This window comes from Cottoperca gobio, chromosome 7, assembly GCF_900634415.1.
Source record: "Cottoperca gobio chromosome 7, fCotGob3.1, whole genome shotgun sequence".
NCBI lineage: Eukaryota > Metazoa > Chordata > Actinopteri > Perciformes > Bovichtidae > Cottoperca > Cottoperca gobio.
Genome location: NC_041361.1, coordinates 21,833,042 through 21,860,271, shown reverse-complemented (window position 1 = coordinate 21,860,271; position 27,230 = coordinate 21,833,042). Strand labels below are relative to the sequence as shown.

The following is a 27,230-nucleotide window of genomic DNA, read 5'->3' as shown; positions in this document are numbered from 1 at the left end:
ATATTGAAGATAATATTCAGCACATTGGAGAGTTAAGTAATAAAGTGTCACCTGTTTGACCATCTCATCTCTGTCACGTGGGCGGAAAGTGCGCGGTTCTCCATTGGCCTCAAGGATAGAGGAACACCTGGAGAGAGATGAAGGACAGAAAACAGTGAGACTCATGAGTAGAACATCATTTAAACCTTTCAACCCAGTCCCTTATGAACTAGTTTTGACTCTATTTATTCACAAAATCTAAGGATCTATGTTCAGACGTCACACGATCACTACAGACCACCTCCACCTCCCCCGTCCTCCTTCAACACTCACTTCTTCAGCATGATCTCAGAGGCTCCTTTGCTGTAGAGGCGGAAGGAACCGTCAGGCATCTTGATCACTGTACACATGGATTTACGCACTGAGTTGAAGGTATACACCTGAGAGGGAGAGAGAGATGCGTGGGTCTGACTAATCAAATCAGAGGTAGACAGACAAATCCCTGAGTAGAAATCTAGCTGTGAGTGTATCCATTGTGATCTGCAAGCACCAGTTTATTTAATGACTGTAGTTGTTACATTATAAACTTCTGTAAGTTCCAATGTGGAGCAGAGACTCCCTTGGTACCAATAACACCTCAGGTGGTATATTATGTTTTTGGCTCGCCTGTCTGTAAACAGGATTATGGAAAAACTACTGTCCCGATTTTCATGAAACTTGGTGGAACGATGTAGCATGGGCAAAGGAAGAACACAAATTTTGGAGCAGACCCGAATCACGGAGCGGATACACAAATTATGTTTCATTTTTGCTAACATTGCAAGATATGGAATTTGTGCTGCACTGGTGTCGAAATAATCAGAGAAATTAGATCCTGACTGAAAAAATTCACGTGAACCCCTCTCGAGTTGGAACAACTCAGAAACAGAGATCAACGTCTTGTTTAAACGCTCTGAGCGTGAATACAACACATCTTCTTTGTAGCAAATCTTCTTTGTAGTCTTCTTTGTAGACTTAAAACTCATGACCACACCGAAGTCGGAGGAACCAACTCTGGAAATGGGACCGTCCAAGCAGTACATGAATGCACCATTGGCCTTGACGGAGGTCTGCGCTCTCCAAGTGCCATTCTAGTATAGGGTAGTGTGGAGCGAGTAGTGACTCTGCTCTGTAGTTTATGCATGGCTGTTTTTAAGAATGCATTTTTAGCCATGCTAGCAGCCCAGCTCTGTGGTGCCACCAGCAGGTCAACGTTTTCACTTATCAGGTGAAATATCTCAACTTCTCTATGGATGGATTGCCATCTGTACTTGGGCACATAGTCTCTTCCGTGGCTGTAGATTTGAGGTCTTGTTGTAATGTTAGTGCATTTTATGCTCTCTTCCTTTCTCTTTTTGTTCTGGAGTTTTCTCTGGCAGGGTACAGAGAGTAAGTGACCCTGAGGATGCTTTGGTACTCTGCATTTGCAGTGGTGTTATGCGAGTGCCATCTGTATTGCCTTGCAATAAATTGCTGGAGGATGTGTGGTCCTTGTGCACTCACCACAACACAATGCAGTGTGAAACAATTTGACTATTGCCATTTTTTTTTTTTATTCCTCTCGTTTTTTAAATATGTATACAGGATGTATATTAAATATCAATATATATATATATAAGGTGCATGTGGTGCATGGTTCCCTACCTTGTACAGTCTCTCCTCAGGCATCTGCTCTCTGACAGGGGCGTAGTCCTGCTGTAGGTCCAATACAAATCCCAGCAGGCCACACTCTGTCTTGTTGCCCACCTGCTTAGCCAGACCCCCTTCCACATCAGGAGGCTGATACAGAGTAAGATTGAAGAACGTTGGCGTGGCAGATTAGGGCAGTGGGAAAGTCAGGAAGGGAGACAAGAGATGGATGAGGGAAGAGGAAACGAAAAAGATGACATTAAAACAAAGGCACGGAAATGGAATAACATTAACTTAGGACTGCTGAAAGAATGAATAAAGCCTGAACAGTGTATCTCTGTGTGTGCATGACTCACTAAGATCTTGGAGGTGTAGGCGCTGTTGATAGCAATAGCGTGGACTAATAGATCCAGTGTCCGGGGGTTGATCTGTCCAGGGTCCGGGACCACACGGTGGTGCACGTCACCTGGGCAACAACAATTTAACTTTAATACATATCCAGTTTAATCTCTGTGCATTAAGCCTACGCGCTATCCTCATCTGCTGTCTGTTCCTCCGTCAGAAATCAGATCATATGAGGAGCCCGTGATATTGATGAGATTAGCATATGTGGACACATTTCTGCATATTCATCCATCTGTGACCTGAAAATGGGATTAGCTGGCAATATATAAAGAAATTCACCCATTCATAATACAAAAAGAAATCCATGGCATCCCCACCTCCACCAATGCAACTTGTTTTGAGCTCTTGTTTATTTTTCATCTTTTTATAAGGGATTTATTTGAACAAAGAAGCAAAGCACGTTATGTTTCTATAACATATGTCTATTACAATGAAACCTTGACAACCTTTATTCAGGATGAAAACAAGACTGTATACAGGACTGTATAATGTAAAGAAAATAGATTAACAAATCTTACAGCACTCCCCATTATTAAGGCACACTAGGGTGCCGCTGCACCCACATTAGGAGCCACTGATCTAATCATAGTTAGGTAAAGGTTGGGCCACATGACTTCTGGTTCACCGAAGCAGGGAGGATGTTTTTAAAAGTGTAACCCTTCTTCTCATTACAGGTCATTTAGCAGACGCTTTTATCCAGAGAGACTTACAGTGAACTAACTACAGGGACAGTCTCCCTGGAGCAGCTCAGGGTTAAGTACCTTGCTCAGGGGCACAATCTGGGAACTCACAACGTTTTAGTGTTGTATTATGAAGCCGAACCACTAGACCACCACCACCTATCACATCTCAAAATGTATTCAATCATAGCTTTACATTGTGTTTTCATTAGAGTGACTCAAAGGCAGCACCGATAATCAATAAAGACATGCGTGGAGAATTGTATTTACTAATGACATTATTTATTTAATATTGTTAATAAATTGTTGCTTTTCGCTCACCTATGTGAGACTGCACCACAGTCATGCGGTTGGTGGTGAGGGTGCCGGTCTTGTCGGAGCAGATGGCCGTGGCGTTGCCCATGGTCTCGCACGCATCCAGGTGCCGTACGAGGTTGTTGTCCTTCATCATTTTCTACATGTGAGATAGTGATGGAGAGCAGAGGGATGAGAGAAGGGTGGAGAGGATGATGAGGGATAGAGGGAGGACAGAAGGACGGAGGCAGAGAGGGCAGGGTCAATTCAGTAACTGAAAACTTCAGCGGCAGATAAAATATTTCAAGATATTTTTACGCAGTGCATATCATTTGTGCAAAGACTGATATTGGCCTGCTGTGTGAAAATAATGGTAATAAATAGGATAAAATGGTGCAGCAGGACAATTACAGATGCACTGATGCAAATACATTTTACTAATCAGAAACTGTTGTCATTGACGATCTGTGATTTGTAAAGTGGATTCAAACACTTAAACAGTACTTGGATGAAATTAGCTGCACACTCCAATAAGTATCTGAATGATATTTGTTGAGAAACTGATTCAAGCTAAATTTCAATTTGTGTATACTCAGATCAAAGTGCTGCCTTTGACACAGTTGACCAAACAATACTACTGAACAGACAGGAAAACTTGATTGGGCTCACTTCTTAAAGTGGCAATAGATAACTTTTCTTTGAACTTATCATTATAAAGTAAATGTTGATTGCACAATCAATGGCTGGAGAATTATGACACCATCTGTGTTTAGATTGGTTCCCTTTTAAGACTTGCTATATTTTTACTACGCAATCCTGGCAATCCTGTCTGCCACTGGGTCGTGTACTTCCTTTCACAATAAAAGCCCTAGACATAAACACTGCATCACTCAGGAATTAGAGCAGGTTGTCCACTAATCTGAAGATTGGCGGTATGTCAAGTCAGCTACATCAGTAAGTAACAAAACCTCTCTACTTATATAATGACCGGGGATTTCAGTCTGCCTTTTCAGTCTGAGGACTAGGGCCGACACCTTCTGGTCGCTTTGTAGATCGGTTGGTCGATATGCTCGAATACGACCAAATTCTCATTGGTCGGACAATCGCTGGTGTTACTTTCATAAGGATATAAGCGCTTCTCAGTCCTCAGTCCTGACGATGGTGCTGCTTTAAAGCATAAAGTTTGCGCATCGGGTCGGGTTTGGCTGGTTGATTAACGCATATTTTTGCGGGTTGGCTCTTATATTGGGTCAGGTGGATGCATGTATTAAAAACCCTGATCCGCTGCCGTGCATTACTTCTTTATAGGCTGAGAATTGCCATATTTCAGTATGTTTGGTCTAATAAATAGTCTAATCATTTTGTTTGAATATAACTGCGGCTCTTTCTATTTTAGGAAATCATATGAATATGGGCTTTAAGTCTGTTGTTATCATTTAGGAATAAAGTAAATAGGTTATAAATAATTTAATATGCTGCAAATAGCTTTATGTTTATTTATAATTCATTTAGGCTGCAGGTAGAGTGCACTGTGGCCGATTTAATTCATTTTCATCTGACATGCAGATTTTCGACCAATTGATTGGTTGAAGAAAAGGTAGAAGTTCAGTCGACCAAGATTCTTTTTGGAATGGACAGACATGAAGGTGTCAATCTTGTCTTCCAGAAAAATATATAAATGTACTGAACTATACCTTAATTTCTGGTGGGTTTTTTTTAAACCTGGAAAAACATGCTAAAGAGGGGGAGATGGAGGCCTTAATAGCTCTGAGTAGTGTTTGCAGCTTCCTTCCTCAGGCCGCACACAGCCCCAACAGCCTTTAGCAATCACAGAGAATGTAGCAGCTCCTGCATGTCCGTTTGCTAAGCATTCAGTAAACTGGATGAGTGGGTCTACCTTGACAGAATAAGCCAGTGAGATGGTCACAGCCAGTGGTAAGCCTTCTGGGACAGCCACTACCAGCACAGTGACTCCAATGATGAAGAACTTGACAAAGTACTGGATGTAGACTGGAGTACACTCTGCCAACCACGATTGACCTGCAACACACACCATATTACATGTTAAGGCAACAGTCTACTTTAACCAAACTCAGCAGAGTGGTAAATAATGAACACAACGGGAATAGACTGACATGAGTAAAATGTGGCAGGAAGTAAAAGAGGTGTATTCTGAGACAGTGTGTGTGTTTTTTGGGAAGTTGTATACACACAGACCTTCAACGACAAACGTGTTGATGACAAAGTACAGCACCAGAATGATGACGGTGATGGCTGACATCACCAAACCTGTGGGGAGAGTCAAAGAAGGGAATCAGTGTCACGCAGACTTTATTGGATATCTATGTTTTTATCTTAGATCTGAAGTAATCACAGTTTATAACACTTGAGAATATAATCTTTTTCACACCTGTCTGTTATTGAACAGTAATAAAACGTATGAATCTTATCATCTCATCATTATGTGTGGAGACACTTCAGGTTAATAGGGTAACATTTTAACTAATAGATATCCCCTTAATTACTTACATTAAGACCATTTTATTACAAGTTTTCAGAAATGTTATGTTTAAATATGCAAATAAGACATTATGTAATGCTAACTTTTGGTGAATTCAGGATAAATCTAAAGAAACAAATAGATAAAGTTAGTCAATGAAACACCTAAATGTGTATTGTGGAGACATGTTATGGAAGCAAAATAGCCCAAAATCTCAAAATTGACAAAGTCGACTCTATGAGTTATTTTTTAAGGGAAGAAAGTCCTTTAACGACTGCTAGAGTGTGAAACCTGTTTAGGTATGACAGTTCTTTACCTGCTTTGCCAATTTGAACAGCAAGTTTGGTGAGCTTTCCCTGCAACACACTCTTCTCTTTCTTTGGGACGCTGGTCTTCTTCTTCTCTCTGTCCTCTACCTCCCCTCCCTCTGCACTTTTCAGGGGTTGCATCTCCATGGCAACACCCCCATCCTGCTTCTTGGCTGAAACACACACAATAATAAACATAAACACTCTCTTCACTGTACCTGCAGATGAAGTTAGCTCATCCCACATCCAAATCCAGCTGTGCATGCACACACGTCATAAGGTTTTACCTTTGTTCTGATTGTTCTCCACAGCTCCATCAGGTTGTTTTCCTGAGTGAAAGGGAGGGTGATTTAGAAAAAGGTACATATGAAGATAAGGGAGTAGATAGTCAAAGATATGAAAGAGAGTGTACAGTCACCAGTACAGTTTATATTGACACACTTCCAGAAACAGAAAACCACAAAGAAACAATACTAAAGGGAAGAATAATAAAGGTGCACACATCTTCATACACTGGGTCAAGAGACTCAAAGACATGTTCATATGTATAAGTCCATCATAGGTCACTGTCACTTTAGTGCTGGGGTCCATTCATTGGCTGAGGGAAGGAGTGGGGCAGGCAGACAACTTTATGCTCACATACCATTGGTGACTGTGTTGAAAGTGGCATCTGTAGAGATGAGCAACTGAGTACTGTCCTCTGTTTGGGGAATGTGTGAGGAAGGAAGGTTTGGGGGCACGTGAGAGGATTTGGCAAAAAGGGAGAACAAAAGAGAGCAAAGAGGGAAGAATAAAATACTCAAGTAGTGAATGTGTTTGTAGAATGTTTGTAGATGACTAAATAGAATGACAAAAATGATTTGAATATAACCTCAATCTCAAATGAGAGACAATCCAAAGAGAACAGTATGCAGTAGCAAACCCACATTGCATGAGGGAAAACTAACAAGTTATGGCATTTGTGAAAGTCCTATGAATAATGTATTAGCTCCAGTAAATGACTGTCTGAATGATCCAGCCCACAGAAGCTGCTGCACTGAGTGCAATACATCCTAGTGTGCAACTAACACTTTGGAAAACAAGCGATAAGAGTATTTTTTTCCCATAAAATATGCATCAGCAGCTAATTTGTTGTTGCCCATTTCTGAATTTCCAGGATACTTCAGATGTTTTGTCCTTTTCAAGATGGCAACAATACTACACACATTCCCATGCATAAGTACAAAATGCAGTGGTAGAGGCATGGATGAGAGCACTGGTAATGATATTAACCTTAAGTGCTTCCGAAAGTATCCGTAGCCTCTGTTGTTGTCTGCAGCTCTGCTTTGACTGCAGGGCACTTCCAAAACAAATTTGAACAGAGACTAATGCTCTGTGCATTGACCAACCAACACACTTCCCTGAATCTCACCGGCTCCCTCGCTCTCCCTTGCTCTTTCAATAATTGATTCAATCTGCAGCCTCTCTCTCTCAGATTAAGGGAGGGAAGGAAAAACAGGGGAGAGCAAAGGGAAAGATAGGAGGGTGAAAGAGGGCACAGCGGTGGGGTAAACAAGAGACCAAGTGAGAGAAATAGAGAAAAATAGATTGTCAGAGAGAGGGGGCACGAGAAGGAGAGGAGAGAGGATGTCGGCTAAATGATCGATGAGGTTAAACTGGTGTGTTTCCTGTTGGAGCTCTTTTCTGAAATTAGGCACCCAACAAACTTGCACGCACGCACGCACGCACGCACGCACGCACGCACGCACGCACGCACGCACGCACGCACACTCACACACACACACACACACACACACACACACACACACACACACACACACACACACACACACACACACACACGTTGCATGGACGGATTAAGAGACAATGGGCCTCTGGGCACAGACATGTAAAAGTCTCTAATTTACTGTATGTGGCAATTTTGCGTGTCTTTGTAGACTTTTTGTAGTTTTGCGTTTCTTTCAGGATATTCTTTGTGATCATTTTGGTCTCCATGTTGCAATTTCTTTAGGTTGTTTTGCATGTCTTTGTGGTCATTTTGAGTATATGTAGTAATTTTAGTTGTTTTGTGCATCTTTGTAGCCATTTCACGTCCCTTTGTGGTTGTTTTATACACTTTGTGGTCGCTTAGCGTCTCTTTGTATTTATTTCACGTCTTTTTGTAGTTGTTTTGCATGTCTTTCTGGTCCTGTTGAGTCTTTTTATAGTAGTTTTGCATATCATAATGTATGTAGTCGCTTGATTCACTTTCCAACAAGAAAAAACAGAGGTTCTGGGCCCCATTCAGTAATCTATCCATGTGTGTGAGTACATGTTAACTGACTCAAGAGCAGTTTAAAGTATTCGTCCATGGAGATGGTAGAGATGTCTGAGAGAGACTGTCTTCTTTCCTGGGTTTAGTTAGCTGTTTACTTCCTCTACTGGTTAGCATATTTCAAAAACAAAACCATTTGTGCTTCTAATGTTTCACCTAATATGAAGTCTGTTCATCTTGCTATACGAGTAGATAAAACCACTAATAATGAGCAGTGATCTATCTTTCTCTCATTACAGTCCAAAACATTTCTGTAAATGTTGTCTCTCTTCTGGTTCCTCTCCTTCACTTACCTTTCTTATCCTTCGCTTCTTCCTCCAGCTCTCCAGCCCCCAGCAGAGTGAAGATGATGCCCGTCTGCGAGTTCACGCCTACAGCTGTCACCAGCATCCTGCCCGAGCCCTCCATCACATGGGTACCTTAATGTCCAAATAGATTACTGGTTTACATTCTATTAAGTAGTGATTCTTTAGTAGCATTCCCAAGTGGTCACAGATACTGTTTGGCGCTAGGAAGGTTTACCAGAGGGTTTTCACTGAAAACAGCCGGTTGCTGTGGCTGGATATGAGTTTAATGAGAGCAGTGACAATGAACCAAAATAGTACCAAAACCAAAGCAGAAAGACATTTGCTGAGAAACGCTAACAGCTGAGGGGAACTGCTGAGTCATTCCCAAGACATAGTATGAGCTATATAATCTCTCCAGAGTGTTCTGGGTCTGCCCCGGGATCTTCTTCCATTTGGATGTGCCAGGAAAACCTCCAGAGGAAGGTTCCCGGGAGGCATTCTGATTAGATGGCCGAACTGTCTTCTTTCGACGCAGGAGCACTGGCTCTACTTCAAGCTCCCTGCAGATGCCTGAGCTCCTCACATTATCTCTAAAGGTTGCCCAAGCCACCCTGAGGAGAAAACCAATTTTGTCCGGTTGTATCCGCAATCACATACTCAAAGCTCATGACAGTAGGTGAGGGTTGAAACTTTGACCGACTGGTAAATCACAGCTACACACACATTACTGCTGACACCGCACCAATGCACCTGTCCATCTCATGCTCCGTATTACACCCACTCATTAACAAGATCCTTATATACTTGAACTCCAACACTTGGGGCAGGAACTCACTCCCAACCCAGAGGGAGCGATCCACTGGCTCCACTGAAGGTCTCAGTCTGACGAAGCCAACAGAACCACATCATCTGCAAACTGCAGAGAAACAATTCTAAGGTCTCCAAAACGTGTTTACTTTTGTGCCGAGCAGATGGACACAGCTCTCACTATATAAGGACCGTGAGACTCGTAGCAATGGCCCGTCACCCCACAGGGCTCCCAGGGGGACATGGTCAGCCTAAAAGTGACAACCTTGAAGATCTTTGTTTCGTTCTCTTTAGTTGATAAGCGGTAATTGTGTTTTTGTATCTCACTTCCCAGAGATCCGAGAAGAGATCTTTCACTGGAATGTCGGCACAGGAACCCAGTTTATAACACTGCAAAGTGGGCCATAGGCTCAATCGCCATTATTTTACCTCATTCAGCGATATATAGTTACATAACAGACATTTATCTAAATGATAATATTCAAGATTATTACTTTAAGGTGTCAAACTGTTGTCTTTTTTGTAGGGTATGACCAGTTAAGGCTAATGGGGCTATGGATTGAGATACGTTTTGCATTCATGTGTTAGCATTAGCATTAATACCTGTATTATGGTAATGTATTCTGTGATGTTGTGGTGGAGCATTATATCCAGTTCAAGGATCCATCCCTTATACACAAAGGAATTTGATCAAATGAAGCCTAGAAAGTTGAACCAAGACCTCTCTGACACATCCCCAACAAAAACGCTTCACTAAATTACCATTTGTTTTCACTGCAGTTGTATTTCATTGTATTGCATTGTGAGGTGTATTTGTTATTTCATCCACCCAAAGAATGTCAGGTGACCTGAGGTCTATTTATGATGTTTCATGAATATTTTAGTCTTGTGTTATTTTGTTGACAAAAATGTGTCTATACACAGACAGACAGACGGACAGAATAAATGGATAAGCATATGATGTCCTCCAAGCAGTAGGCTTACCAGGTTGGATATAAAATATGTGAAAACAAACCTGAGAGCAGCATTGGGTCCTTGTCCACAGACTTGCGCACATGGTCAGACTCTCCTGTAAGAGAGCTCTCGTCTAGCTGTAGATCATTGCCTTGGACCAAGATACCATCAGCCGGCAGCAGGTCCCCTGAACACAGACGTGCACAGATCAGATCAGTGTTTGATTCACCTTGCAATATATGTCCGTTTGGGTTAGGGACACGTCAACAGGGATATTTATGTCTCAGTATGTCTTGTGGACATATTATGTAATGCATACCACCCCATGTTACAGAGATAAGCAGTACAGGTATAGCAGAAGTACCGGTAGCCATCATTTTAAACATATACTTTGTTGCAGTTGGATGAGAAGGTTGATACCACTGTCATGTCTTTGAGGTCTCGAAAAGCGCTATATAAATTAAATGTATTATTATTATTATTATGTCTGTGAGCTAGCTATGTATAGCCACAAGTTGATAAGCTTAGCATAAAGTCTGGAAGCAAGGGGAAACAGCTTGCCTGGCTCTGACCAAAGGTAAAAACTCCATTTAACACCTCTAAACTTTATTGATTGACATATGCAGTGAGTTTGACCCGTACACAAAACAGAAATGCAGAAAACCTCAAATTGTGGTTTAGCACGTACTGACAAGTTGTCGCTTTACATTTCTGTTTGTGCACATATTAAAATACAAGTCATAAATTGTTCATTGGTTAAATATAGAGGTGCTGGTACCCTGATTTTGTGACTCATTGGACAGAGTCTGGCTTGCTGTTTCCAGTCTTTATGCTAAGCTAATTTCTTGCTGGCTCTAGCTTCATACTTAGAGTACAGGCATGAGAATGGTATCTACCTTCTCATCTAATTCTCAGCAAGAAAGCCAATAGCCTATTTCCCAAAATGTCAAACTGTTCATTTAAGGACACATAGTAAGTATGCATCTTTGGGACATTATGCTATTGTTAGAATGTTTAAAGGAGGCAATGTTTTAAGAGGCAGAAAAGACTAGAAAGGAACGTTACAATTTCCTGATTTAGGAGTGTTGTACTACAACCCCAGTTTTACCATCTTTAGTCAAAAGTGAAGAACGTGCTCAAATAAGGAAGGATTTCAAAAAAACACTCAATTCACTTTAATACATTTCATTTATGTAGGCAGAGTCTTGTTGAAATTCTTATGCAAACATATTACTCATTATTATCAGTATTTGCAGTGAGTAGTTTCAAAGAGTTTTTCACTGCTGCTTAGCAAAAGTTTGCATTTTTAATACATCAGTTATGCTTCTTGTCGCTTGTGATGGACATTTAAAAAAATTGATTTTATTATATAGGGTTTACAATTAATCATTCCATAAGAAAACATATACTTTGATTAATACTAAAAGTATTAGTACATTGCTGCTCTTTTATACGTTTGTGGTCTCCTTACCATATTTGACCTGGGCCATGTCCCCCACTACCATGTCAGCCACCGGTATCTGGATGACATTTCCTTTACGTACAACAGTGAACCTCTGTTCTTGTTCGATCCGACTCTGTAGACCCCGAAACTGCTTCTCTTTGGACCAGTCATTAAACGCCGTCACCAGGACGACACACACAACAGACAGAAGGATGGCCGCGCCCTCGATCCAGCCGGTGTCACCCTCGCCTTCATCCTCTGCGGACCCCGTCAAATTCCCACATGCTGGATATAGGCGAGTGGAGGGAACTTTGTTTAGATTCTTTGGGAAATACACAGCCAGAGACATGATATCACAACTGAATATATTCGTATTTAACCCACCCGAAGTACCAGCTGATTGGTGGTACAGATAGTTTGGATAGTTTATAACTTTACTTGTACTACTGTTATGTTATGTTTTATAATTTGACATTATCACAATATTGGTTCATTTGCAGTAAAACAGATTTCTCAATTAGTATTTTGCTGCTACAGCGTTACTTGGTTAGTTTATGGAGTTTATGCAGTTTAAGGAGGCTAATATTTGATTTGGCAAACTTTGATATGTAGTGTTGTGTAACTGACATTACTGAATCAGTTTGTTCACTTTATGGCTCTTCTTTACTTCTTCTACTGTTACACTGTGTTGTAGCATTTACCATAACTCCATATTACCTTTACTCGGTGTGGTATGACCACTATGGAAGACGTACACATTGCTGTGTAACTGACATTACTGAGTGAGTTTGCTGATTTAATGACTTTTCAGAATGAAAGTTCATTCTTGGAAATGAACCAAATCTTCTTAACTGAAGGTCCACTTACTAGCTATTAATTAACAGCATTGTATGGTCTTCATCAACAGATTGGATTTGGATTACGTCTCTTCTCTACTTGTGTTACATATACATTTTAACATTAGCCACAATGTTTAGCAAAATTAGTTGAATACTTCTTCTCACTTTACTTCAGCGCTTGTCTTGCTCTATGAAGAGCCAAAACTATTTTTCAACTGCGTCCTCCATGTGTCATTCCTGCTCTCCTCTTTACCCAGGATAATACTATGGATGATGATCATCCGATTCATCTTCTTCACCACCTGCCTCTCCCCTGCTATTGCCCTTACTGCCCAGTTTTCTCTTACACCCTCCCAAACCACCCTCCCCAGCCCCCTCTGGCCCTGCCCTCACATTCGGTATCCTTTCCGGGAGGCTGGTAGAAAGAGAGGCCGAGGGAGATGATGGCAGCAGCCTCCAAGATGATGAGTGTGACGTCCTGTAAGGCCTCCCACACGAGCTCCAGGAAAGTCTTGGCCTTTTTTGGGGGGATGAAGTTTTGGCCGAACGCTTGGTACCGACGCTCCAGGTCTGCCGGGTCCCCGCTAAGACCTGAGGGATGGAGGATAGGACAGAGAGAAAGACGCATGGAGAAAAAGAGAGGGGGGAAAGAAAGGCTGAGATGTTAGTGCATTTCTTTCTGTTAAGAGTGAAACTCAACACATCTGCACATACAATGGCAATTACACAATTCAAATGACTTTATGCTATTTTAAGGCGAGACACTACAGGCAAAACGTTTTATTCATGCATTAGTCAATTTTGAGCTATTTTGCTTTCATAAAACGTCTTCTTTCAGACTAGTGGAAAGAAAACATCCAAAATACACATTCAGGTGTTTATTTTACTAACTTTGTCTATTTGTGTCTGTAGATTTGTTCCTTAAGTCACCAGAAGTTAGCTTTAGATAATGCCTCATTTGCACTTTTAAACATAACAACTGGGGAAGTTTCATGATGAAGTTTCATGATAATAATCTATAAGTTCAGCTTTTTTTGACCCTATTCACCTGTTGTAGTGTCTCTCCTTAAATAAAAAGTTAAAGATAAAATAAAGATTTATCTTATTTCAGTAAGTAAATCCGTGACCAATTGAATGGTTCCATATAGTACTATTTACCACTAGGACACTCAAAGACAGTAAACACTCACACTCCTACACAAATGTACAATCAGCACAAAGAATTACCCCAAAAAACGTTCTCTCTCCAGCAAAACTATTTTAAACACTTTAAATTATGGCTGCTAGCTCCAACTGTCCCCCCTCCAAACTCTGTCTCACTGCAACATCCTCACCCCTAAGTAATTCAGTTTCCATGGTGACCATGATATCAGGTCCAGGGCTTCCTGTCTCTAACAGGTTTCTGCCCAGCAACAGGTGATGTCATTCCTTCAGTGCGCTTGCTTTAGAGCTGTCTTCATTATTTGATTGGAAGTTAGGGAGGGGGAATGGCAATTTGTATGCTGTGGTTGGCCAAGATCTGTGACCATCTCTGCGTCCGTGTGCCTACGTGTGTTCAAAGATATCCTGGTCCAATGTGCTGCAGGGAGTCATGTGTTGCTCCCCGCGTTGCCAAAGAGTTGTGTAGCAATATGATGCTCAACAGGGTTCAGGCCAAGGCGAGGCAGAGAGAGAGAAAACAGGTGACCTTATTCTGAGTAATCGTAACGAGCTGTTCCATTAGTCCCTCCCTCCTTCCATCTCTCACCCATCCCGTCGTTCTTCCCTTCCTCCTCATCCTCTCTCGTTGGCTCTCCTCCGCTCTTTTTCTTCCTCGTTCAATCTCTCCTTGATGTGTCCTTGACAATGCGGCAAGCTGTTCTAGCTTTCCCTCACAAGCCAGCCCCCCCCCCCCCCCCCCCCCCAACTCACACACACACACACAAACCCTCTTTCTCTCATTCCCTCTTTTTCCTTCTCATCGTTTCTCCGCCTCTTCTTTTCTGTCTCTTCAATGTGGATATAATGGTCTCATACTGCAGAGCTGGGGTATCCATATCTGTTGATGTGTGTGTGTGTGTGTGTGTGTGTGTGTGTGTGTGTGTGTGTGTGTGTGTGTGTGTGTGTGTGTGTGTGTGTGTGTGTGTGTGTGTGTGTGTGTGTGAGAGAGAGAGAAAGGGACAGAAAGAGAAATATCGCATTCTGTATTGGTTTAACCCCTACTCTGCTCTGTGTATCGTATTACAGATTATGCTCAGCTTCAATTGCATCACAATGTTTATGTGGTACGTTTATCCCAGTGTGTGAGTGTGTGAGTGTGTGTTTTTGTGTGTCATACAGTACGCTATCTATTTGCGTAGCACTGATGCAAAATATGCATTCCTGTTGGCATGAGTCTCTACTGTATATATCCATGTTTTCCCATCTGTCTTTCTTATCTGCCAATTCATGTTCCTGCGCTGTGAACAGTGTTATTGTAATAGTGTTATATACTAAGGAGAAGTAGCAGTTTTTGCCTTAGATCAGAGGGGTGTACTACAAAGCAAGTTGGATAGAGCCAGGCTGTTTATTATCTGGCTTGACAAAACCTAAAACCCCAATCACAGATAACTTCCTCAGGCTCTGTGCACGTTCCCATATTTGACTCTTCTAATGCACTAAATGGTCGCGTGCTGACCACTTTTGCCTCTGAAGAATATGTAAAAATGATCAATGCACTCTAAATGTCTACCGTTTACCTTCACATTCTGCAATCTTGAAATCTGATGCAGCAGATTTAAACTCAAGGACGGCATTCAGATCTGACTCTGTATTATTATCAATGGTGCAAGGAAATCACTTTATTTGTGGCCAACAATTTTCTTGATTGAATATTATCTGTGATAAATACCAATGTATTTACCAATGTTCAGTGTTCCATTAGTTGCAATACCAGCAGCGTAAAACAGTCCAACAAATATCCAAAGTCATGACGTTATGGTTTGAAGGAATTAAATTGCATTTCATATCCAAGTAAATGTCATACTGTTTAATGATGTAATGAACTATTAACGTAGGCTACCTGCAATTTTATAGAAGGCTTCTTTTAGAGGCAGTGTGGGCAAATAAACAGAGAACACTACAAACATATCCAGTAGTTCAGTAAAAGCAAGAACCTTGTGAATAAAATAAAACAATATTCTTTCTCAGATTGCCTGCATCACAAACTGAACGCATGGAAGTTCCTGTTTGTGCTGCTGTAATTGCACGGCTTCATTTTTGTGACATTAAAATTGTGAAAATGTAAAATAATGTGTACTTAGGCTGATCAGAAATATAGTAACCTCCAATAGTGTAATAATATGTCAAATAATGTAATAAAATGTTCGATGATGTAATGTCTTTAATGTGGGACATTATTCATAAACTGATGATGTAATCATTTTGACGGATAAGGTATTAATTTTCATATTTACAATAGATGGCCAGTGCACATCGTTATCAGGAAAAGATGTATTAAACCAAAATGAAGGTGAAATGTTATTACAACATCAGTCAGGACATTTTATTACATTATTGGTGAAGTTATTACATTATTAGGTTACATTACATTTTCACTGGAATTTTGGTGAGGCTACAACTAAAGGGGTTGAAAAGTGTAAGTTGGACATTACCTGCACCGGATCAAGTTAGTGGGGGAACATAAGTTAAACATCACGATCCAGACAGGTTAAAAGAGACTTCAGACTTCAGGCTCAACATGCTTTGCTTACTAATGTTGCTTTGTGGTTCATCCCTCAGGAGCAGAACATATCTTGAGCTGTGAGTTCTAAAGGACCAGGTTTGAGTAATGACATTAGATTTCTATAAGGTGGAAATAAGTATGTCACGATAATTACATTATCGATTTAGCATACGATATATCGACATGACCTCAATAATTTTTGCTGACCTCGATATTGCGTTGTGTTTACATGTGTGTCTGTGTACATAAGACTGTCACCAACATTTTGGTGAACATGATGCAGAATACACTTCAGGGTTTTTCCTATCATTATAAGACCTACACCATACATTCAATTGTTGTTAACAGAGCAAAAGAGTTTATTATATTTATTGTTTTTGGTTGTGTTTTTTTTCACATTTCAATTCCATTGTTCAAATTCATTGCTCTTTGAAAGGGTTAACTTGCATTGCTATAATATTATCACTAAATCAGTGTCATAAAATTGTCTTTAAATGACAATAATATAATTTATCGCAATCATTTCTAGGACAATATATCATTCAACTAAAGTAGTTGACACGCCTAGGTGGAAAACATGGTTTATGAGGCCAGATGACACCAATATGTCATTTGTGAAAGTCAGCACAGTGCCAAAGAAGCCTATCCAAGTGTATGGAGAGCAGCATTTATGTGTGCGTTTGCCAACTGTGCTTTATAGTGACAACTGCAGATACATGACTCTGTATGTGTGTGTGTGTGTGAGTGTGTGTGTGTGTGTGTGTGTGTGTGTGTGTGTGTGTGTGTGTGTATGTGTGTGTGTGTGTGTGTGTGTGTGTATGTGTGTGTGTGTGTGTATGTATGTGTACGCTGGGTTTGTTGGGACCTGCTGCACTGATTCCTGACCAGCTCACAGTATCAAATTAGCAACACTCAACACAGACTTACTGTAACTTAACACCTCCCAACTCTCTTACTTTTTCTCCATCTCCCTTTCTCTCTCTCTCTCTCTCTCTCTCTCTCTACACACACACTCTTCTTCCTCCAATGGCCTTCTCTGTTCTTCACCATCTCACAGTTCTCACTCATCTTTCTCTCTCTTGCTGACTTTCCCAGCCAACTTCTCTCTGCTGTTGTGTTGCTAGGTTACAAACTAGTTGAAGGAGTAGGCGTAGTGTGGTACCACACCCCTGTTAGAACATACAAGCGCATGCACACACACTAAAGTCACAGAAACCCAAATGATACCTTCAGTAGTCATTACAAATGTTTGACTGGCATAATTATATCAACGTGTTCTTTTTTAAACGTCCTTCTTTTTTTTTACGTGTGTGTGTGTGTGTGTGTGTGTGTGTGTGTGTGTGTGTGTGTGTGTGTGTGCGTGTGTGTGTGTGTGTGTGTGTGTGTGCGCACGCGTGTGTGTATACGTTTGTAAGTGAAAGGTACCAATATAATTTACAGTCGACTCATTTATTCAGTAAGCGGATCTTTAGGGCTCCAACTAATGATTTTTTTCTATTTTTGTCTATTTATCATTTTATACAAATAATGGTCTACAAATTAATTGTCAGATATTAGTGAAAAACATCTTTAGGTTGCTTGTTTTGGCTGATCAACTATTTAAAAACCAAAGAAATTTGCAATGATAAAAAAAAGAAAGAAAAGCAGCAAATTGGAGCCGGAGATTGTTTGCCATTCCTTTTTTTGACAAATGACTTTATATTCTTGAACAATCAAATCTGTTGCTTATTAATTTTCAGGTGGTAATTCAATTAATTGATTAGTTGATCACCTAACATTTTTTTAATAATTCATAAATACATTTTCATTATTTGCTGGTTCCTGGTTCTCAAAAGCAAGGATTTGCAGCTTTATATGTGTAAACAGTATAATTGGCAGAGTAATTAACCGTTAGAATAATCATGAATTGCAGCCTTTACCTGATTAATGGATTAATTGAAAGAATAATTCAAATAGTATATGGATGCAGTAATTGCAGGTGTGCCATTAGAGAGTCTAGTTAATCCTTGCACACTTTTACTTCACTCATCCATTTATGGATTTACTTTCCATCCACTCATCCATTATAATCCCATCATCCATTCACCAATCAATTCATCCATCAATCCATCCCAGCCAGGATTACACTCTCTGAATACAATGTGTGTTTACTGTTTGATGGAAATGCTTTCATTTCCTGCGTTGTGTTGCACTGTTGTGAAATTGTTGCATTTTTAAAAGTCAGTCTGCTTGCGTAGTAATAATGCACGAGTAAAACAAAATTAACATTGTCTTGTTCCGTTTTTCGGAATCAAAACATTTTGTCATCTTGTTGATCTTGAACACCTGGACTCATGCAGCGGTGTTTATGTGTGACTACACCCAAGAGTACAATGTCATCCATCAACTCATCTCAGAGTGCCAATTCATCTCAGTGCTAACCCATCTCCATCTATACACTCTACACATCCATCCCTTATTCATGTCTCCACTCATCCACCCAGCCATTCTTTCCATCAGTCTTTTCATACATGTGCTTTCATTCATTCATCCACCAATCTACCTTTTTAACAATTCAACCATTCGTTCATCCATGCCTGCTCACCTTCCGTGGTGCTGGACTGTAGTCTCTGGCAGAGCCCCTCTGTGTCTCCGTAGTTTTCCTGGATCTTCTGCAGGGCATCGGTCCCTCGGAGCTCCATCAGCTCTGTGAGCTCCATCACCGTGGCCCCAAAATCTCCCCCTGCTTGGCTGCCGTCTGCCTTTCCTCCTGAGCCTGCACCTCGCGTCCCTTTGGGATAAAACTCCACCGCGCTGTTTGCCATTTCACCCATAGTGGCAGTTGTTGACATGTCAGTAAGGTTTTTCTCTCTCCTTTCTTTCTGTAGTCTGTCCACAACTCAGTTCCCCTTTCGTTTGGTTGGTGGAGGGTTGTTCATGTGATCAACAGTCAAAATCTTGGTTCGTCTTGATTTCTTACTTAAAAATGTGTAATTGTAACAATACACGTAAACCCTTTTTTATTTTATTTAAGGGCAATGGGGGGTTAGGGTTGTTTTTGTTTATTTCTCCTCACTATCTTGGCCTAGCCTCCCACTGCTCCTTTAATTCTCCATAGCAGGAGGAGGAGGGTGAGGGGGATCAAGGATAGAAGCGTGATGTCTGAATGAATCCAGCTTTCTTTTCCTTCGTCTCCTCTGCGACTCCGCTCTTTCCTCTTTTCTGTCCCCCTCCCTCCAGGGTCACGGCCAGTCCATGGACAGACAGACGGACGGGCTGATAGACTTGCAGACAGGGACGGAGGGATGATGGACGGATGGAGAGAGGGGCGAGCAAGGCAAAGGCGGCTGATAAATCAGAGACAGGAAATGGATCCAGTTCAGAGGTAGCTACTGCTGCACCACCAGGACCTAGGAGAGGAAGATAAAAACAAAAGATAAAAGATAAAACATTAGCCCTCCGCTCTATTGATCTCACTCACTATCATTGCACTGAGACTGGGTTCAGTTGTGAAACGTGTACGACCGTCAATAAATCAGCCTCGATCTAAATAAACACAAGTATACAGTCACGTCAGAAAATGGATACAAACATGATCACACTTGAAAGCACACTTAAGCCTTTGCTCAGTTGTCCCACACATTTAGCTTTGAAAACACCTTTGTCACACTTCATGTAATGTTTAAACGCATTCCTTGATTATTATTTTTTGGGCCATTTGGGGGCAACACAAGCTGTAAACACAAAACTGAAATATTTTATGATGTAGATAACATATTAGCCAACAGTGGCTTATTTACACATCCAGCTGACACTGAATAACTTTAGTATTCATTTGGAGCTGCGGTTTTGGTCACCAACAACTCCTGACAATTGTAGTAGACCAAACCTCTTTCCAGCTGTCGGCTAAATGTTGCTTTTGCTTTCACACGTTAATTCCACGGCCTGATATGAGATGAAGAAATACCTCGACTGTAAGGGAGCCGGGAGGGACAATTGAGTGAGAATCAACTCTTCTCTGTTTTAGAAGGGAGAGGAAGATACACCTGGTGGGGAGATGCACTCTACTCAATGCACTTTACTAGTTCTATATTGTTTCTTGTCAAAAGAAACCATGAAAAGACCAAAACCAGCAATGTGATGGTCCTACTCCCATTTGTCCCTTCACAATATATAGATCTTTACAAACAACTCATAATTATATAGTTTCATATCTAATAAATAAATAAAAAACTCAAACTCAAAGCATTTCCAGCAATGTCTTTAATACTTATTGGACAACAATGGAGCTCTGTAACACCTGAAAGAGGGTGAGCTGCTCTTGTTGAATCCCCTGAAAAACAATTTCCTAATCACTAAATCAACAGTTGAACCAATCTTTGGAACTGATTTAAAGTAAATGTGACACCAATAGAGTTCAGTACCGCCGGGTAGAACAGCAACTTCCTCCACACTGAGTGAGACGAAGCTTCATCTCACATGAGCAATTAGCGCTGCCTGTAACTAAATATTCTCACACATGACACAACATATTCTGATTGACATATCGGGGTATTTTATATAGGGATGAGCATTACAAAAAAAAAGAGAACTGGATCTCGTTATTAATTCCTTTTCTCCTCCCTCCTCTCTACTCTTCACTCTCCCTCAGCTCCGTTGCCTCATGCATCTTCTCCCTCCTTTCCCCCTCTCTGCCCTGCCATGCCTCCATCCTGACTGAGAGTGTTAGTTTATGACTGAGTCACCCTGCTCTGCCTTTGAAGCTTCCTCTCGCTCCATCTTTTCTTTCTTGTGCCTGCTCTCCCATCTATCTATCTGTATCTATCTACATGGGTTTACCGTCTGCTATTTTGTTTTACATGGCTTGGTTTGTGGTGTCTCTGCTTCCTCTCTCCTGACTCCCTCATTTTGTTGCGCTCCCTCTCTATCGGCCTCCTGCTACTGCAATCATTTATTTACTCAGCCATTCGAGCATTTTCTTCCCAGCCTGGTTTCTTACTCACTGATTCTGTCTGATTTTATAACGCTCATGCAAGAAAAAAGCTCTTCTGTTCAGCCTCACAACTATTGCAACTAACTCTGACTCTGTTTGTCTTTGATGTGCAGCGCACGTGTGTATGTGCACATACTGCATTATATAAATTGCACAAACAAAAGGTTTTGTTCCTCGATTTGTTATGCCTTCCGAACTCTTACACACGCACGCACATGCACACACACACGCACACACAAATACAGTCCACTTTAGCCACAGGATACAAGCATCACAAATATACAGTACACAAAAAGAGTCATGCCCAGATACATCACTTATATGATCGCTCACATGACACACACAAAATGTGTCATACACCACAGTGCTTTCAAAATGAACGTCAGAGGGGGGGGGCTGCACTGGCTGAAATGTGTTTGAACATGAAAGGAGTCAGACAAAAGGTCACCACCATCCTCAGCGGCCTGCCCATTTATTCAGAAAGGGCGGGCTCAAATTGCTCTGACCGCTTGGTGTGTGTGTGTGTGTTTGTGTGTGTGTGTGTGTGTGTGTGTGTGTGTGTGTGTGTGTGTGTGTGTGTGTGTATACGTTTGTAAGTGAAAGGTACCAATATAATTTACAACCCATGCTACATACAACATCATTGACCTTACTGCTGTGTGTGTGCGTGTGGTGTGTCAGTATTTCGGCCACCTGTGCACCTGCAGTCTTACTTTCCGACAGGCATCTGAGGGGTCACCTCTGGCGGAGCCCTTGTATCTGTAATGCTACTGCCGTCGTTGGCTCCACGCCACTCACACACTTCTGTAATGCCCAGCTGGAATAACACACTTAGAAGTGTGGAGCCAACAGGAGCACAGATAGAGGTCTGCATTACCGTAGAGCACATTACATTAAAGCAACTGGATGATGCTGATGATGACGAGGAGGATGATGATGGAGTTTGGCAAATGGACGGAATTGCGATTAGACTTAACTGGAAAAAATAAGTCCCAGTTAAGACTGACTCCATCTCACACACATGCACATACATACACACACTCAGTGTCCCATGTCTGTCGCACCTGAACACCACCTACACCCACACACACACACACACACGCATTTAATACGTGCAATTTCCAGCAAGACTGTGCACTTCTGTGCAGGAATTGCTCCGTATAACAGCGTGCTTCCCACACAAAACGACCTTTCCTGGTCACCTTCAGACGTGCCTGGGCTTCATCGCTCTCAACACATATGTGGCAACAAGATCCTGAATCATGCCGAGAAACTACACTGTAGGCCTACTGAAAACGCAAGGAGAAAGAGAGTGTATCCTATGGTGCGCCACATGCCTACCCTATGTCCCTCCGCAAGGTTACCGGCCCGGCCACCGCCGGCCGGCTCTGCTCAAACTCAAACCGACCGTGAACAGGGCGACTTATGAAGGTCTCTCCGGCCACAGATCATTACCAGATCAAACCGACACCCCCGCAGCTCAGCGCTGCAGGTGCGACGAGCCGTAACCGAGACAGACAACGCAATTGATACCCAATAGCTTATAGCCTGGTACATACTAGCGCCCGGGAAAAGGAGGAGGCAAGCGGCAGCCCTTCATCAACTGACACAGGACACGGATGGATGGAAGGAGGGATGAATGGATGGTTATGTATCATTAGCTCTACACGAGCACATCCATACACGCACACGCGCACACACATACTCCCTCATAATGTCAAAGCGCTGTTTGCCAGAGAATTATGGTATGTCATGATGTATGGCTATTAATACAGCTGTAAGGCCTGTGGTGAGAAATACTACATTAGGCCCGGTTTCACTTTCTGCAAGACTGTTAAAAACATCCACGTTACATGCTGTTAATGAAGCACAGCGCATCTTCCCTTATTAAAACGGTGCTCTGGCGCCCGGGGTAAATAACAGTCACGCACGCGGGCACGCACGGACTCACCGACTCACAGTGCAGGCCGAGCTCAAGGACATCAGCATCAGCGCGCGAGCGGGGAGGCAGAATCCCCGTTAATCTGCGTTTGCGTAGAGCAGAGATTGTCCCAAACCGGATGAGCGCATACAGGGGGAACCGGGCTGCAGCAGCTCCGGTTGTCTGGAGTCCGAAGGAGTGGAGGGATGAAAGACGACGACGGTGCTGATGAATATTCCGCTCCGCGCGGTCACTTGACGGTTGGTCGGCGGAGTTCTGCGGCGATTGAGAGAGAGAGAGACAGAGAGAGAGACACAGAGAGAGAGAGAGAGAGAGAGAGAGAGAGAGAGAGAGAGAGAGAGAGAGAGAGAGAGAGAGAGAGAGAGAGAGAGAGAGAGAGAATGCGCCGGGTTGAGGGTTTAAACACCTCCGTTGTTGGGAGGGGGGCAGTCCGTGCGCCGAGACAAGGGCTAGCTGCTCCTGGCGGTGACAGCTGCTAATTTGACAGAATTAGGTTAACTGTTAAGGGCACTGGGAGAAAAAGAAAAGAAAAAAAGAAAAGAGACGCCGCGGTGAGAGGAGATGCTCATGCGACATCTTTGGAGGAGGAGGAGGAGGAGGAGGGGTTGAGCCACTGTGAGAGCCCGCGCACACAGGAGCTTGGTCGCAGCATCCGCGAGAAGAACCGAGTGAGGGAAGGGAGGGGGGGCTGGTGTATACGTCAACCCCCACCTACTCGGCTGCGTGATGACGACACCAGACACACCGCAGTGTACGCTTCTTGCATGGGATATTATCATGTTTTAAAAAATACAAGACATGCAGATGATCCTAAACGAGCATGCAGGGCTGTAGCTGTCTTTGTGATTATTCTTTGCTAAATTGAGGCAAAAATTTGATATAAAGTCAGATATAGAATGAAAGAAAAAATGCATTGTACAAGTATTGGAACAACTGTACTGTAAAACATCATACATGAATTTATCTTTGTCGATAAACATGAGTTTATGACTTGAATTGATGAGTTGAATGAACGTACTTTGAGTTCATCATCTCATTAAAATCAGATTCTAAAGAAACATGCCTTCCCAGCATGCATTGTTTCAGAGATAAAACTCATGATGGAAAATTGCATGTTAAGATGTGTTATGGTTGTTTCTTTTTAGAATAATGACAACATTGCAAATTGGGATGAAGCTATTGAATTATTTCCCTGCCTCCGACTCAAACTTTAACAAACCCATCGGTGCAGCTCCACGAAGTGTTAAGAACCAATGCAGGTGTAAACAACTGATTGTCAAGTTCAGTTAACTTGCATTTTTACAGCTGCAAGGGAACTTCTGTTTGGTTGAACCAGCTTCAAATGATGTACAGTGTGTGCATACTGTACAGCACTTTAGTAAAACTTCAAAAATGTAAAGATACATTACATCTAAACTGTATCAAAGTGGAGCTAGTTTTGATGACTTTATTTGCAGTTAGGTTGTTCAGTATTTCCCAACCTGGGGGTTAAGCCCCCCGCCAATCACAGGATACATCTGAAGGGTCTAGAGATGAATAATGGGGAAGAAACTGCTACACAAGTTTGTATTAAGTTTTTTAGACTTTTCTCAAATTTATTTGGACCAGTTATTTAAATCAAACCAGGTGAAATGTCTCTTTGGTGGAACTGCTAACAATTCATGGACACCAAAAACTAAACACTTATTTTTTTATATAAGAGATCACAACTTTTTAAATCTCTTTTTACAATATGTTTTTTATGTAAAATGTTTAGAAGTCAAATTAATGTATGAATTAAAGTAAAATATTTCCATCTGAAATGTAGTGTAGTTGTAGTATAAAGTACAAGTGTAAAGAAGCACATGAGTAAGTGTGCTTTACTTTATGTGGTTCACAAATGTATTGAGTCAGATATTAGCAAAAAGAAGGAAGAAACTAAAGTAACACATACAGATGAAATCAAACACATTTCTGTCAATGGGAAAATACAGTATAATCACATCTTATAGCCTGTTTGCTATCCTGGCTCCAAAGTGATGGAAGGACCTCCACATAGATGTCAGGTCAGCAGACAGTCTTCACACCTTCTGTCGCAGACTGAAAACTCACCTGTTTCCACTGCACCTCGGCCAATGAATTTTATTGATTCTTTTAAACCTGTTCTTTGTATGTTACACTTATATTGGTTTGGTAATAGTTGAACTCGTATTCTATTGTTTCCATATGTTGCACTTGGTTTGGCTTATTTGAAGCTAGTGTTCTGCACTTAAATTATTTCACCTATTTGAAGCTAAAGCAAGATTCTTGCTGTTCGGAGTTATATCCTCATGATTGTTTGCACTTATTGTAAGTCGCTTTGGACAAAAGCGTCAGCTAAATGAACTGTAATGTAATGTAATTACACATTACTGTACAATATGTTTCTTTATGCTGCTATTTGTTCATGCTTTCCATTCTTTCTTTTCTTTATAATAAGACGACCAATTGGTAGTTTTGGTTTCAGTCAACTAAGATTTCTTCAATAGATTTTAAGGTTTTTTTCATGCTAAATGATTAATTTCCAAGAAACTTGTGAGGACATCTCTGGTAAATACACAATTTAAAGTGGTGTTTTTGCATGATTCCAAAAAAGACAAAAAAGGTTGAGGACGGCTCGAACACGCACATATCTGCACGGAAACAAGCAAACTGGAGAGCAGAAAGAGCAGTTGTTATGGCATGAAGAGAAATGTACACTTTGCATGTGCAGTGATAGCAACTGAAGAGACAAAGAAGACCACCGAATAAATCTCAGACTTGTTGGACACAGCATTTGATTGACAGGTAACTCTGAAGTGAAATGCAAAAACTGCACATTTACTGTAGCTGGGCACACGGTGGAGGCCACTCACAGAGCTCTGGAGGATTGGGAGTTACTTGACTGCACAGCTCATGGGTCTGTGGGAATAAACCCAGTGTTGAACTAAGTGTTTCCGAGCAGCAGACTCTTCCTCTTCTTCTCTGTGTGACCAAACTAAGCAGAGGCCCGAGGCGCTGTCCGCTGTGCTGAAGGCTAGCGCTCCCTTTAGTGTTGAAGAACAAAGAATCCCACATTTATTTCATGCAGCCCCGACAGCACACACACACACATACCAGTCTCCCACACCCACACACCACACACCCCTCATCCGCATGCATGGCTTTACCCAACTGGCTACTGTCAAAGCTTGTTATGCAGCGAGCCCGTGAGAGGAGAAAGAGGAGAAATGTATTTATAGATGAATCAGATGAACTTATTAATAGATATCCTCTACACTGCAGGGAGATGGACCACAGACTTGCCCATCCATGTAGGCACACACACACACACACACACACACCCACACACACACACACACACACACACACACACACACACACACACACACACACACATACACATGCCCACATCTTGATGAAAAGCTTTGTTGCTGATTTTATCTTCCCCTCCTCTTATCTTTAACTGTTCCACACCATCTCCCAGAGGCACATATATATACAGTATAAAAGAAAATCAGACATACTTTCTTTGTGGAAGAGCACTAATCTGTTTTATTTCTTCCACAAATATACAGATATTGCTCCTCCTTTCAAACACCTCATGAATGAACACCAGTTAAATTGGGAAGTGACTCCTTCAACAGCCAACAGGTCATCAAGAATCTCTTTACATCAAGTGACCCATCTCTCCCAAAATAAATGTGTCCCATCTATTAGCAATTTCTTGCTGTACCATACAAAGGCCCGTTACATATATATGCGTTACATATATATTAATGCGCCATCCTCCATATGTAGTTAAATAGATGATCACTACTACCAAAAACATTTTATTCAAACATTTTATATCATAGGCCTACAGTATGTTCGTCTGGTTACGTTCCTTTATTGTGAGTAGATGTCACATGTTTTAGTAGATATCTTTTGGAATTTAACCCCCCCCTGTGATTAAGCTATTTATATGGTCCTTGCTTTCATAGCCTGTAACATTTATGTAGCCGATATCAAATATTTAACTACATTCCTGCCCTGAGGTCCGGGGGTTGTTTCTCAGGTGACCGTGAGTCGGACATAGAGGACATAATGTAAATAAAAGGATGCTTTGCTTTCATCTTAGCCGTGATCAATTCCTGC

At 41.6% G+C, this 27,230-nt stretch overlaps 1 protein-coding gene across 3 annotated transcripts in view; it reads right to left on the bottom strand.

Moving 5' to 3' along the window:
* The window catches only part of atp2b3b (ATPase plasma membrane Ca2+ transporting 3b), a 49,837-nt gene extending 25,640 nt beyond the window's left edge, over positions 1 to 24,197 (bottom strand). The window contains exons 1-15 of one of the 3 annotated variants that reach the window (XM_029436154.1): positions 23,106 to 24,197; positions 18,767 to 19,571; positions 12,873 to 13,070; positions 11,668 to 11,925; positions 10,258 to 10,383; positions 8,442 to 8,567; positions 6,122 to 6,163; positions 5,843 to 6,007; positions 5,244 to 5,315; positions 4,924 to 5,066; positions 3,054 to 3,186; positions 2,004 to 2,113; positions 1,663 to 1,797; positions 313 to 419; positions 52 to 127 (exon numbers count right to left, since the gene is read on the bottom strand). In XM_029436154.1, the coding sequence (XP_029292014.1) occupies positions 52 to 127; positions 313 to 419; positions 1,663 to 1,797; positions 2,004 to 2,113; positions 3,054 to 3,186; positions 4,924 to 5,066; positions 5,244 to 5,315; positions 5,843 to 6,007; positions 6,122 to 6,163; positions 8,442 to 8,567; positions 10,258 to 10,383; positions 11,668 to 11,925; positions 12,873 to 13,070; positions 18,767 to 19,013 (1,938 nt within the window). In that variant the 5' untranslated portion in view covers positions 19,014 to 19,571; positions 23,106 to 24,197. The remainder of the gene's footprint in view (positions 1 to 51; positions 128 to 312; positions 420 to 1,662; positions 1,798 to 2,003; positions 2,114 to 3,053; positions 3,187 to 4,923; positions 5,067 to 5,243; positions 5,316 to 5,842; positions 6,008 to 6,121; positions 6,164 to 8,441; positions 8,568 to 10,257; positions 10,384 to 11,667; positions 11,926 to 12,872; positions 13,071 to 18,766; positions 19,572 to 23,105) is intronic. The other 2 variants (XM_029436152.1, XM_029436153.1) reach the window with 2 other exon arrangements.
* Positions 24,198 to 27,230: the final 3,033 nt, after the last annotated feature.